Here is a 13,806-nt window from a genome sequence, read left to right as displayed (position 1 = left end):
CGGACGTTACCTGCCTCTCGAAGAGATGATTTTACAGATTACCCAGCTAAGGTGTGCCAAGTTCAGTGTCAGTGATTCAGAAAGGTTCAAAGCTGGCGGTAAAAAGTCTGAGGCAAACGGGCCCTTCGGATGGCAGGAGCAAGGCGGGAGCAATAGAACCTACTTCCTCAAAAAATGACGCTTGGCATGCAACATTACAAGCCATGATGGATGAACTTTTTACTCTCACAATTTGAGATCATGACCCCAATCCTTTTACTTACTTGAGGCTTGGAAGCACGCAGCCGAGACATCGTAGCGGAGGACGCGAGAGACGTACAACCAGAACAGTCTCTTTCATATGATATAATTCGTTGTCTACCGCATTGACGGGATGTCTTCTGAACGCATTCTCGATCGAATTCACAATCTCCCATGGCCATTTAGCCTCATATGCGGAGCTTGTATCTGCGTCAAAGTCTCCTCCTGCCTTTCCACTAGTCGGGTCTTGGTCACAAACTACCGTTCACTTGAATAATTGGTTGGCAGAGTGTCACGAATATTTACACCCGGAAAGGCTTACTGTGAGTGAGGGCCTTTTAGCTGAAACCGTCCTCCCAAAGTGCGAGGGATCGCAACCATTGAGATGGGATTTTGCGTGCCACGGTATCCATAAGGAGCCGACGTTAAACAACTTTCAGCCCACAGTCATAATCGTGATGGGTGGCCAAGAAGGTCTGAACAGCCGGTACCTGTGGAGATCGTATATAGGACGGTGCGCTTCCCCCTCTGCTTGAACGAGCAACTCAACCATTGCCCATATCTGCAGCCCGCCGTACGACGCAACTTTCCCTCAAAATCACCAGGAGGTGTGCCGAGATCACGCCGTGACAGGAAGTGACACTTCTGGCATCTGATTCCACCTCAGTAATGTCAGCAGCATCGACATTAGAAACAAATTCGAAGGAAGAAAGAGATGACACAGTTGTGCCAGCTGTCTGCTTCTCAACATGCAGTAGGTGTTCATGAGACTCCAATTTGGCCCTCATGAAACCAAGCTCTAATCTGCATCGGCGCTAGATGATGCATATGCAGAGGCTCAGTCCGTTGGGAAGAGTCTTGCTCTCTGCGAACCGGACTCGCCCTTCCCGTTTAGCTAGGCCATCTGCGTGTCATGCATAGAAGCCAATGCTCCAGATGTAAATCTCACGAAAGATCGATATTTGGACCCGAGGTTTTGGGAATTCCTCGACTATTGCTCGTCATTGGCATCCGCAAAGTCGTATGCGCCGTCTCAGTTGATAACCCGCACGTGCACGATCATCTCGGACATCAAAGATATCACCCGCGGTGTTCTGACGCCAAAAGCAATGATCATAGTCATTTTGACCGAATTGAGCGAAGACGCAAGTAGTGCCCGTTATTTCAACTTCGTCGGCAAGAACCTCTCGAAACGAGTCCACAAAAGAGACTACTCCTGCTTTGGAACCAGCCCGTATGGGGAAATCCGCGTCCTTCAAAACACGAGCCAGAACTTACATTAGGTATAACAGATTCGGTGCCAGCCCAAAACAGCAACGTGTGGATGGTTGAGCCCATCGTCGGCAGTATATGTGCCATCCTGCTGGCTCTCACTTGCTTCTGGTTTATACGGCGACGCAGACGGAAAAAACTCATCATCACCAGCAGTCATCAACAATGGTGCGGATGATAAGTATGAGAAACCGGAACTGCACGCAGACCATGTTGCTAGCGGACCTCCCATAAAGATGGAAGGCCCTTGTCTTGAATCCGTACCGGATATGAGAGCGAACGAGGTTCCGGTTCAATAAATGCTGGTGTCAACCACAGTGGCAGAGATGCCAGAGAGACACGCATGACGTTTTATTCCCTGCATGTTTGTTCGCACTTTCTTCATGCGTTATCGGCGAAAGGCATGGAAAACAAAAATCATGGAATTTCAACTTGAAGCGAGCCTATTTTGACAAGGTCGTATTTGGAGTTTGTATCCATACATAAGAACGCCATACAAAATCAGGCTGCGTCTCGCCCCCTGCCGCCCCCTCCCTCACAACCCAGCCACATCATAACTTTGATTACACTGATTGGTATTCGATGCCTAATGCACGTCGAAATCCAGGCTGGCGCAACGCTAACTAAGTTGAGCCGAATGCAGATTCGAAATGCGAAGACTTGCCGCCACTTAGGTGAGCTTTTGAGTATCACAGCATACCTAGCCTGCCGGCTTCGAACAGTTTTCCGCCCATCCTTTCCCCCTTAAAAGAGGAAGCTAGGGCTGTTTGGGCAGCTGATATCCTGCAGATAAGCCCATACGGGTGTTCGGATGCCGCTGCATACGAAGTGGTTTGCGTCTTTAAAAGCTTGACACTTGCCGGACTTCAGCAAGTCGTAGCATAGTTTGTTCTCTTGAGCTGACGGTAGAGTGTTAGTGAAAGAGATCATCCTGCAGAAGCCAACTACTCTATTCGAAAACCAACGTATTACATTGCGGCATGTCATCCACGTCGGATCCCCCAACTGTGGTGAGCACTGGTTTAACCAACCCACAAGCGCCATCATCATCTTCTCCCGCACCTTCTGCCACGGGATCCAGCGAGACAGTATTACCAGCAGCATGCTACTCCATTTGCAGTACGATTTCTTGTATCGGGCCTCGAAAAGCATGCTATGAAACTGATCAATGTGTTACAGATGATGCCTATACTGAGGTTCAAAGTATCGGAAAGGATCCTGCGATATGCGAAGTCGATTCATCATTTCAAAAAGGCTACATGAGGTGTAACAGTTGCATTGAAGCCAATGCAGACGACGTGAAGGCAGTATGGGCCTCAACGTACGCGCCGAAGTTTCAACAATACTTGGACTTCTGCGCAGGTGCACTACCGTCATCGGCGATAATTTCCTGGCTTTCCTACGAACCATCTATGTGGATAACTAGAACTCGCACAGAGCTAAGGGACGTGACGCAACTTGATGGAAAAGTTGAATCGGGTACTCTAGTGACAGCTACAGTCACAGAATTGAGGGAGGAGGCTACAAGCACTGTTGCCACAACCTCCCCTGCTGTGTTGCCGAGCGAAACCGCAGGTCAGAATGGCTATGAACGTATGTATGAAGGCTCATATCTGACTATGATAGAACCAAAACCTACCAAGAGTAGTGCCTGGATTGCCGGGCCTGTGATCGGTGTTATCGCTGCAATCCTGCTCTTTTTGGGAGCCTGGTGGTTCCTGCGCCGGCGCAGAGGTCGAAAGGCCAAGCTCTCAGAAGCACCAGGTAGCAGTGACGAAGTAAGAAAGTATGGAAAGGCAGAGCTTCACGCCGACGACGCACCAAAGGTGCCTCCTATGGAACTGGAAGGCTCGTATCCGACGCCCGTGCCGGAGATGGAGGTGAATGAGGTTCCAGCTCAGGAAATGCTGGTTCCTGAGAAGGACAGACAAATGGTGAACGAGATGCCAGAGAGACACACATGAGGGCAATCCGAGATAAGATTTCATAGGCATTCCTAGGGTGCCCGTCTAACACGGATTTCCACGGGCTTTTGGTCGTTGGAGGCCTGCGTATATCACTACAAACTCATACTGTACTTCCTAACTCAAGCAACTGTATGCACCCACCCGAAGGTCCTCGCCGAAGCTCAAGGACTGTGTGGCAAGCTAATCTATCTTGAGTCTTCCTGCCTCGGACCAACAACCTAAACAAGGTTTCGAGTGACACGATAACTGATGTCTCGGTCACACGCAGGTCAGGTCCCATTCTGGACCTTTCGCTTGAAAGACGTGGCACACTTCTCCTTTCTTTCCATATATTCAAGCTTGATTCTTCGATTACAGTGAAGCTCATTCTTCTTCATGCTACGAGACAGCAGGTCAGGTCTCACACATTGCATATATCCTTCGTTCTCTCCATCGCCTTCATTGTGGTCCTGACTATCGTTCTAGTGGTTATTCGCCGTTAAGGCTGTCAGCATTTGGCTGTTCCTTAGGCAAGAGACGCAATTTGCAAGCTCTCACCGCTGATGTCACTGGACAACTGAGGGAGAAGGTTGCAAGAACTTCCCAATGTCCGTAACAACAGAAAATGCAGCGAGCACCTCAGCGGTTTTATCTGCTTCTAGTGGATATGGCACAACAGCATCAGTCACCAGCGAGTCCGAACCACCAACATCATGCTGGATTACATGCAGTATGTTCTCCGAAATGGTCACTTTCAATTCGTCGCTAATGAAGCTATGTTAGACGACTGCTACAGCGGAGCACAGATACCCGGAACGATACCATCGCTCTGCTTTCCCGATTCCCCATTCAAGAAGTGTTTCAAAGCATGCGTAGAGTGTGCAGTTACCGCGCCAGAAGACAAAAAGCCTTCTCTGAATGATGTCTTTGAAGTTTTCGAGCAATTTACGGACTACTGCTCGAGGCTCGGAATCATAAGCCCATACCCTCAGTCAATGTTGACGACCGCGACCCGCGCACAAATCTTCGTCCTTACGGAACTCGGTGATACCGTTGGTCACCCCCAGCCTGTGGTAGCCACCGTGGTCGAAGTGAGACCGGAGTTGCTGAGCTCGCAGGCTACATCGATATCCACCTCTCAATCGGCGGTGTCAGACGATTCGGGTGGATTTTCAGGTGCGCTGAAGAAAACTATCTCCTCGTATTTCGATGAAATTGATTCGCATCTGACAGCATCATGGATGAATAGGACCGCAGCCGTATGGGTTCATCGTCGGCGTTGTCCTGGGAGGGACTAGTTTTGTGCTAGTCCTCGCGGTCGGTCTGTGGTCCGCGAGGTGGGGTAGAGAGAAGAAAGTGAGTCCATTGAACGCAACAGACGACGGCAGAGGGTTTGAAAAACCGCAGCTTCATTCGGATTGTTTGCCTCGCCAGCCCGCCATCGAACTGGAAGGCTCCTACCCAAAAGAGGTCCCTGAGATAGGCGCAAACGAGATTGCTGCACATGAGATGTTGGACCCGGATCGCATAACTCCTGTACAGATGCCAGGAGAATCGAAAGGATGGAAGTTAGACTAAGCAGGGTCACCTAGGGAAAATGGTTACTTTTCAAAGGAAAAAAGTGCTTCCGGTGTGTTTTCAAAGACACATATTTTCGTCTTAACTGGAAAACTGACGATGGAATCAACAGTAGAGTCAAAAACAAACCAAGTGGAAGACAAAGATTGGAACGCGAGCGATGACTGTGAGGCCGATGGTAATGAGATGAGCAGTGATAAGAATAAACTTGGAAGCAGCGGACATGGAGGTGTCAAAGAGGACAGGAACAAATCTGGGCGTGATTAAGGAGCGTTCAGGTTTTGGAGGCCAAATGGGCTTCGGCACTGCGCGTTTCTCCTCAGTACACAACCTGCTCATATCCTATCAAACAGCAGAAACAAGAAAGATTGATGCACCGATTCACCTTGGCAGAGGCTGCGCGCTCAAAAATCAAGCAGGCGACCAATCAATTCAGATCAAAGGTGTCACGACATGCTCGAGTTGATCCTTCCTCGCGATATGTCTCATAATGATGGCGTCCAATCAACCCAATTAGAACACTACTTGCTTGAGCCACGGGAAGATTGTATTGATCCCCTTGGTGTTGGCGTCAGCGCCCCTTAAGGCCTTTGCAGTCGCCTTTTCCACCTTACACTTGTCAAACTCCATCTACTTTTCGTCCCAACCCACAGCGCCTGCTCCCGCTTGCACAAGAATAAGCACAGAAAGTTCGCCGGTGAATTGGCGTACCGGATATGTCCACATCACCAGGTTCCACTGATGGCCCTGTCGTCACTGGAACCGGAACCTCTGATTCATCAACTACAACTAGCGGCCCATCAACCGCGGTGCAGAATCCGGCTGTGTGCTTCACTCCCTGCAGCAAGTCCTAGGTGTTCCTGCTTCAAATGCGTAATGAGGCCTGTCTAATCTGCTTCTGATCAGATGATGCATATGTCGAAGCCATGGCGGTCGGCAAATCGCCTTCGATTTGTGAGCCTCAATCGGATTTCCAACTTAGCTACGGTCGATGCAAAAGTTGCACCGAAGCAAACCCCAACGAAACTTCTGGCTCCTTGGCGGTGGAAAGGTTAGCGGAATGGGTAGAGTTCTGTGCTAGGAATTTCCCAATGACGACCGAAACTTACCAGACTACGTTGGTGATGACGGCTTTAGACGGGCAATCTGAGACGATAACTCAGACTCATGTGACGACATACCTGTTGACGTTAATGACGAGCTCGACCGCCGTGTCATCCGTATCACTGAGCGATCTGCCGGTATCATCCACTGGCGCAATCGAGACAAGTACGTCCTGCGTTCATGTAACGCTTTGCTCTCGTAATTAACCATCTCCAAAAGCAGATACTCCGGCTGCAGAAAACAACGCCTGGATTGCTGGCCCTGTCGTGGGCTCCATTTGCGCGATAATTCTCCTGTCCTTCGGATGGTGGTTCTTGCGACGGCGTAAGCGGCATCACGCCCTTCTACCGACAGCAGACAATAAGAAGGAGAGGTTTGAAAAGGCCGAGCTCCACGCTGAAGATGCCCCCCAAATCCCTCCGACTGAATTAGAAGGCTCGTATCCGGATCCTGTCCCCGAGATGAGTGCGAATGAGATCGCGGCGCAAGAGATGTTGAGCTCAGAGCTTAGGTCACCTGTGGAGATGCCGGAAAGACAGAAATAACGCAATCTACGTGTCGTGTAGATAGGAGATTTAGTGAACAACAGTTGCTTTTTTCAGGACAAACTTGATAGTGGGACCAACGCACTGTTATGCCTGTGAACATGTGTGGCGGTCCTGTGTGGGATTAGAGCTTTCAGTTGATCAATGTCGGTCATATGAGACCGCCTTTTTTCCCCCATGTCTGCCCAGCTATATTTATTGTGTAGTTAGTTGTCCTATTAAAGACGGTAGTCGAAGTAATGATGATAGTAATAGCGACGACGACGATAGTAGTGACGACGACGATACCAGTGGCAACGAGGACGACGACAACGACGACGAGGACGACGAGGACGACGACAACGATGAGGACGATAGCAGTGACAACGACAGTAAGGTGGACTATATAACCAGAAGAAAAGTAGTCGCTCTAGCACAGAAAAAATAGGCGGTCTCGGTCACAAACACAGCATTCACAGGACCACAGGCATGGAGAACACGGGAGCAACACCTTCCTCACATAACTTGATCTTCGTTTCTTCGACTCCCTACAGAGGTGTGGTATCATATTCGTTCCAAGAGAAAGCCGCACCATCTCAACCAATGATCTCGTCACGTCTCCTGCTCGACCCGGTGAACTGCAAGTTCTCATTACCAGCAACACCAGTCAGAACGTTTCCAATGCCGTTGACGTCGCCGGTGCCGCCCTGCATGATGGTCGCGTAGTTGTCCGCAATGAGCTGAATTCCCGACACGAAACCCTGCTCGTCAAAGGCGCAGTGGCCGCCGTTAGGCGAGTTGTTCACCGTCTGCTTCGCGTTCAACGCCTGCGCGTTCAGCCCGCCGCTGGTGCCGATCTGCTCGTACGCCTTGATGGCCGCGGGGATGGACTGCTGCAGGTTGGAGAGCTCCTGCTTGGTGCTCTGGAAGTGGATGCGCGTGTTGGCGATCGCGGCGGGGTCCTGGACGTTGACCTGGGGCTCGAGGCCGCCGCAGTTGAGCAGCACACCGTTGCCCGCGAAGTTCTGCATGTGCGCGGGCATGAAGAAGCCGGAGAGCATGAGCGAGCCGCCCGAGACACCCGTGAAGAAGACGTTGGACTGGTTGAAGGCCATCATCTGCGGCAGCGTCTGCTGGATGAGGTCGTTGACGGCCTGGGAGTGGGCGACGCCGTCGGTGCGCTGGAGGCCCTGGCCGCCGCCCCAGAAGAGGTTCGGGTCGGGCGCGAGGACGGCGACGCCGGCGAGGTTCTGCTGGACGCCCTGGTTCGGCATGTCGAAGAAGGATTGGCCACCGTCACCGTGGAGGAGTACGTTCAGGCCGAGGGTGCCCTGAGCGCCGGGCTGGGCGGCAGCGCCGGGCACGCCACTTGCTGCGGTGAACTGTTCGGCGGGACCGGAGATCTTGAAGCGAAGGTCGAGGCCACTGAAGGTTGTTAGAGACCAGTGGTCACTTACACGGGTTGACCATCTTCAGGTACTTACTTGACGTTGGCGGTCATGTCGAGGATCATGGATCCATCGGTAGCACGCGAGATACCCTGCGGCACCCTCGCGGCCTGCTGCTGTGCCGTCTGCCTGTTTCCTCGTCCATTTCCTTTTCCTCGGTTCTGCGGCGCGGCATCGGTCAGGCTCAGGAAGCTGAGCACCACCGCTAGGGCGGCGACTGGGGAGCGGACGGTCAACATCCTGGGCGAAGAAAGAGAAATGAAAGTGATATTAAAGATATCGAAGATTAAAGAAAGAAGGGTTTGCTGGCTGCCAAGCTCGCGGCGCGTCGCTCTCCCACGAAGATCAAGAAAGGAAATATCTTGGAACTCTTTTTTGGTGTTTTCGGAATTTCCCAGAAACCCGGGGAAATCAAGAGTCAGGAGAGGCAAGAGACGGATCGGGGGTGGCAGGTTAGGTTTATCTTAAGGCGGGCAAAAAAGAATAAACGGTCTTGCTGCACGAGCACATCCCGTCATGGGCATGGGTTGCAGCCGTCCGAATGGTGGCACGGGGGTGAACCAAAACCGGGGGATGGGTTGACGAACCTGGGGCCCAGTCATGTTGCTTGTTCGGTATGCCCTTCCAAAGGAGAACATGTCTTCAGGCTATAGGCGAGCCATACAGGCCCGTCACGAAGCGAACCATCTCAAATCGACAGGCGACGGACCAGGGACGAAAGAAGGGGATAAGCTTGTGTTGTCGCTGTTTCGCCTGGACTCGGCTGTGTGTGAGAGTTGGGACAAGTCAGTCTGGGTCTGATCGCCCGCTGGTTGGTGGGAGGTTGTTTGAGGCTCCCGAGGAGTCGAAGTGCGAACGGCTGTAGTCAGCATGCAAAACACTTGAAGCGAGCACTTTTGTCCGTAGGGTTGGGAGTCTTGGACGAATCAGAGCATGGTGCTTTCAAGTCGCGAACATGGGCTGGGTTGTCGGAAGGAAGAGCCAGCCGCGAGCTAGCGTGTGTTGTGCCTGGCCGACTTGCAATTCCTCGACTGCGTTTCGCTTGGCGCGTTGCTCCCGAGTCGGGAGCGATGGAATCCACGGTGCAAGAAGGTGTCGCAGACGTTTGAGGTTGTCGACGAAACCGACCCCGGCGCTGGGTGCACCCCTGTCTGCCATCGCTCGGGGCATGTCGCCTCAGACCCCGGTCTGGGGGCCTGGCGCCCCCACATTCTTGTGTGTTCCTGCCAATGTCATCGTGTCTTTTCTATCCTTCTTGCTGCTTGTTTTGTGGATTGCTTCCATGCTATTTCTTCCTGCCGCGGGATATTTGATGATCGGTCAAGGGCTTGTTTACGCCTCCTGCGACTTTTTCGTGGCTTGGTGTTTTGGATCGCCGGCCAAGGAGGGATGCTAAGAATACTAAGCATTGAGGCTCGTGGAGCCTATGGGGTTTGGTTGGCCAGTCTTGAGGATGCTAGTGCGATTGACGATCAGAGTTGATGACGAATGGTGTTTTCGCATTTTAGGTTCCGGTGTTGGAAAACGGCCTGGCCGAAAGAAATAAGCTCAGGGTTGAGCAGCAGTGTACCTTGTTTTCTGTTCGACTTCCGACGCTTGCTGACATTTCACGGGAAGCAAGGGGCTCGGACGCACGTGGTTTCGGAACCGTCAATCTGAACTCGTATTCAGCAGAAACAGCACAGTGAGTAGTAGACAGTAATCGCTAAATATAAGCATAGAGCGCGTATAACATGATCCAAACACGATGCGCCTGTCTGTCTAGGTGATAACCTCACATCAATCATACCCATCTAAACACTCCAGTCCGTCGTACAAAACCACAACACCGCGGCCCTCAGAGCTTGGGGCCCTTGGCCTTTCTAGCATCTCTCTCCCGGTCGCGTAGCAACCTGCGCAGAATCTTGCCACTGGGACTCTTGGGGATAACATCGACAAACTCAACGCCGCCCTTCAGCCACTTGTGCCGCGCCTTATGCTCCTCAACGTGCTTGCAGATGTCAGCCGCGACCTCGGCTTCAGGCTTGCTGGCGTATGAAGCGGCGCGGACAACATAGGCCTTGGGCACCTCACCGGCCCGCTCATCGGGGACTTGAATGACGGCGCAGTCGGACACGGCCGGGTGGGTAAGGAGGTGTGCCTCGAGTTCGGCCGGAGCAACCTGGTGGCCCTTCACCTTGATGAGCTCCTTAATACGGTCGACAATGACGAGATGCTCATTGCCCGCAGCGGACTTGCGCACAAGGACCTCATCACCGGTACGGATCCAACGGCCGTCCTCGTGCCAAACAAAGGTCTCGGCGTTGGCACGCTCGTTGTGTAGGTAGCCCAGGACCACGGAGGGACTCTGCACGAGCAGCTCACCGGGCTTGTTGTATTCTGTGATCTCTTCGCCCGTTGTGGGGTCGACAATCTTTCCGCGGGTACCTGGGACGAGGGATCCTGAAGAGCCAACGTCGACATCGATTTCAGATGTCGTGCAAACGACAGTGCAGGTCTCGGTCATGCCTAGTATTTGTCAGTTCGCAGCTCGATGTTGCTTGCGGATGAAGACAGCCGTACCATAGCCTTGACCGACATTCCATTTCGGGTATTGCTTCTTGAGCTCTTCGACGGTCTCAGCGCCAAGGGGTGCTGCGCCTGTGTACACAAAGCGCACGCTGCTGAGGTCGTATTTGCTGCACAACTCTTGGTTGCGAATAACCTGAATCACAATCGGCGGGACCTACTCGAATTAGAGGTCGGCGCTAAATTCCGAACGACGACGAACTTACGACTGGTAAACAGTTGATCTTAAACTTTTGGACGGCAGCAAGGAACTGCTTCAGCTCGAACTTGGGGAGAACGATAATCCCATCTCCACGGTAGGTACCGCAGTGCGCGACAACCACCAGGCCGTAGATATGGCTGAAGGGCAGCAGGCCCAAGCCAGCTTGTGTCTCAATACCAAGCTCTTTCCTGGCGACGGACTCGTATGTTCTGAATTGAATGACGTTTGCAATGACGTTTCGGTGTGAGATCATGACGGCTTTCTGAAGTTGGTGTTAGTCGAGCCAGAAGTATCCACAGTCGCCAAGCTTATCTTACAGGCAAACCAGATGTACCACTTGAGTAGCACAAGTATGCGACCTGTCGTGCGCCTTGTCCCTTGACCCATTTCAGGGGCTCCAACTCAGGTAGTGACTTGCCCTCGTGAATGAGGTCTTCCACAGTGGCGTACGGTGTCTTCTGGTCAACGCCAGGAACTGGCAACAAGAAAATACGATCATTGGGGATATTGACTGCCTTGGCTGCCTTGAGCGCAGTCTCGAGCAGCGGGATACATGTGAAGATAGCTTTGGCGTTGGACGATCGCAGCTGGTGCTCAAATTCTTGAGCCGAATACGCGGCACTGGCCGGGGTTACTATGCCCGACAGGCGGTGGACGGCGTGTGTGAAGGGAATGTAATCGATCTGTGAACATGTCAGCCTCAGCTTCTTGGGGCGCCTGGTATTTTGCAGCAGGTCAACTTACGGTGTTGAGGGAGAATAGAGCAACGACCTTGTCCCACTCCGTGCCCTCGTTTGGTGCGAACTCGAGCTTCTTGGAGATCGCCCGCGCCAAGTAATCGGTTCGCTGTTTCACCTCGGATGCTGTGTACGATCTGCCGGACAAACCGCAGGTGTAGGGGTTTCTGGCTTTGGCGAGAGGGTAGCGACCGTATTGCTCATTATTCATGAACTCGCCGATTGTGATTGAATCGGGAGGATCTGTGAAGAAAGAATAAGCATTGGCCGCATCGCAACGGCGTGGATAGCTGGCGGGCTTGTCTTACCGATGGGCAGCTTGGGGACCCAACTTGGCGACGTGAAAACCATCTTGAGTGATGAAACTTCCTAGCTGGAATGAAAATATAGAGTGAAAAAGACGTCTCGACCTTGAGAGCTCCTGTCACACACTTAGCAGGTCGGATCGTGAGAATGTCAATACCAGCTCCAGAAAATGGGGGGTTCTTGGGGACTTTTGAATGAACGAAAAAAGTGGACACGAGGCTCGGTGAAGAGAAGAGCTCACTTGCCGGCTTTATTTGACGGAAAACAAAAATGACAGCAAAGTGGCAGAGAACGGCAGCTAGGTCCCCCCATTACCCAAGGGCCCTCCCTTTTCTGCCTCCGCTTGCCGGGGGGCTGGACCGAGTTTAGTCCCTTTCGCCATTGCGCAGCTGTGCCCTGGGCAACTGTGACGGCACCCCGTCGAAAGCCCCCTGCTTCTTGCAGCTACGGCAGCCAGATGCAGAACGTCCAAGACTTGGAGAAAGATAGCTTCCCCCACTTCTCCGCATTTCTCCCCACGCAGGTGTGACTTGATTCACCTCGGCAGAGAGAGCGGCGTGGTAGTGCGGCATCTCGCCGTCCTGTCCTGTCCTTTCCTGTCTAGTGCTGGGAAGGGAAGGTTCCCGAGTCATTCTGGCCATGCCGCCGGCCGTCATTTTCGACGATCGTGGTGGCTAAATTGCTAACGCGTTAACGGCAGCTGGGCCTAGATGCGATCCGATGTCAGGAGCCGAAGGTGCAGCGTCAGCATCCAATCCTGGCCGTCATTGGCTCACTGGCGACGAGCTTCCCATAGCTCTAAACTCTGCCTACTCATGATCCATGTCGCAATCAAACAACGCATGGCTTCTGGTGACCGACGTCTTAGAAATAGGGCGCTTGGGAAGAGGTCTCATCCGGTCGGGCCTTGGTTAACGGCATTGCTGAAGTGGCAGCTCGGCGTTTATGTACAGCTCTGCTTTACCGTTGCGTGCAGCTTAGCCAGCGGGGACCGAGGGCCAAAATGGCTCTTCCCCAACTGCCAAGGAAACAGCTGCCCCCCTAACCGAGATTCTTCCGAGGCCACAGAGATGCCGATACCCAAGGGTCATTCGTCAACCGAGACCCACGGCTCACCCCGGAAGTCAATTGTTTGGATCTCCGGCGCGGAATTGATTCCCGCCGCGGCCCCGGATTCTTGCCAATCTCATCTTGTGGGCCGCGCAAGAATACCGCTCTCCATCTGCATCATTACGGGGCAACGCGACCATTCGTGGGGCGGTTCATGCGGAGGCCCATGGGCCGGCAACATCATCAACTTTCGCAGAGTCATGAGCAATTCTCGTCATGCAGCTTTGGAAAGAGCGGAATGGACACCGCCTGGTTCCCATGCAGCGACATCTAACATTCAAGCTGGACTAGCAACTTGATTCCTCCTTGCTCCTTGGCCCAGCACCTCAAGCTTTTGACAACTGTTTTTACCGTTCATTTTGGGTCCTGCTGAGAGCTAGACAACATTCAACGGCGCGATCGCATGGTTACGAAGCCAATCAGGGTCTTTGTTGAAAACCTTCTTTACACTTGTCTTTGTCACACCCGTCTGAGTCATCATTGCAACCCACGTTCAACGTCAAGTCATCGCAAGAAGCAAGCAGTCCTGGGGTCTAAGCAAGATTGACGGGCCCTGCTTGTCTAGTTCTATTGCTGCTGCAAATGGCAATGGCTTATGCCTCAATCGTGATTTCCCAGAAGCGCCAGGCAGCAGACACAACTCGAGGCTGAAAATTCTTTCTCTGCAACTCTCCTGGAGCATCGCCATATTCTCTTCGGCCTGTCCTGCTCTTCCACACACTGACAGCAAGTCAATCTATAAAACAGGCGCCCAACCGTTCGTATACCAAA

The 13,806-nt window shown here is 52.6% G+C and overlaps 4 protein-coding genes across 4 annotated transcripts; 2 read left to right on the top strand and 2 right to left on the bottom strand.

Moving 5' to 3' along the window:
* Positions 1-1,277: 1,277 nt before the first annotated feature.
* Positions 1,278-6,092, top strand: GCG54_00009319 (uncharacterized protein; the record flags this gene model as incomplete). Its single annotated transcript, XM_045409267.1, has 7 exons — positions 1,278-1,490; positions 1,533-1,802; positions 2,551-2,600; positions 2,633-3,446; positions 4,265-4,606; positions 4,716-4,994; positions 5,961-6,092. The coding sequence occupies 7 exons, from the start codon at positions 1,278-1,280 to the stop codon at positions 6,090-6,092; spliced, it is 2,100 nt and encodes a 699-aa protein (XP_045256512.1).
* Positions 6,093-6,127: 35 nt separating this feature from the next.
* GCG54_00009318 (uncharacterized protein) lies at positions 6,128-6,685 on the top strand (the record flags this gene model as incomplete). Its single annotated transcript, XM_045409266.1, has 2 exons — positions 6,128-6,305; positions 6,360-6,685. The coding sequence occupies 2 exons, from the start codon at positions 6,128-6,130 to the stop codon at positions 6,683-6,685; spliced, it is 504 nt and encodes a 167-aa protein (XP_045256511.1).
* Positions 6,686-7,260: 575 nt separating this feature from the next.
* Positions 7,261-8,351, bottom strand: GCG54_00009317 (uncharacterized protein; the record flags this gene model as incomplete). Its single annotated transcript, XM_045409265.1, has 2 exons — positions 7,261-8,089; positions 8,149-8,351. The coding sequence occupies 2 exons, from the start codon at positions 8,349-8,351 to the stop codon at positions 7,261-7,263; spliced, it is 1,032 nt and encodes a 343-aa protein (XP_045256510.1).
* Positions 8,352-9,949: 1,598 nt separating this feature from the next.
* On the bottom strand, positions 9,950-11,970 carry GCG54_00009316 (Acyl-CoA ligase easD; the record flags this gene model as incomplete). Its single annotated transcript, XM_045409264.1, has 6 exons — positions 9,950-10,620; positions 10,675-10,837; positions 10,887-11,144; positions 11,200-11,565; positions 11,627-11,862; positions 11,928-11,970. The coding sequence occupies 6 exons, from the start codon at positions 11,968-11,970 to the stop codon at positions 9,950-9,952; spliced, it is 1,737 nt and encodes a 578-aa protein (XP_045256509.1).
* Positions 11,971-13,806: the final 1,836 nt, after the last annotated feature.

The sequence above is a fragment of the Colletotrichum gloeosporioides genome, assembly GCF_011800055.1.
Source record: "Colletotrichum gloeosporioides strain Lc1 chromosome Unknown consensus_117, whole genome shotgun sequence".
NCBI classification, from domain to species: domain Eukaryota; kingdom Fungi; phylum Ascomycota; class Sordariomycetes; order Glomerellales; family Glomerellaceae; genus Colletotrichum; species Colletotrichum gloeosporioides.
This window is presented reverse-complemented; position numbering and strand designations above follow the sequence as displayed.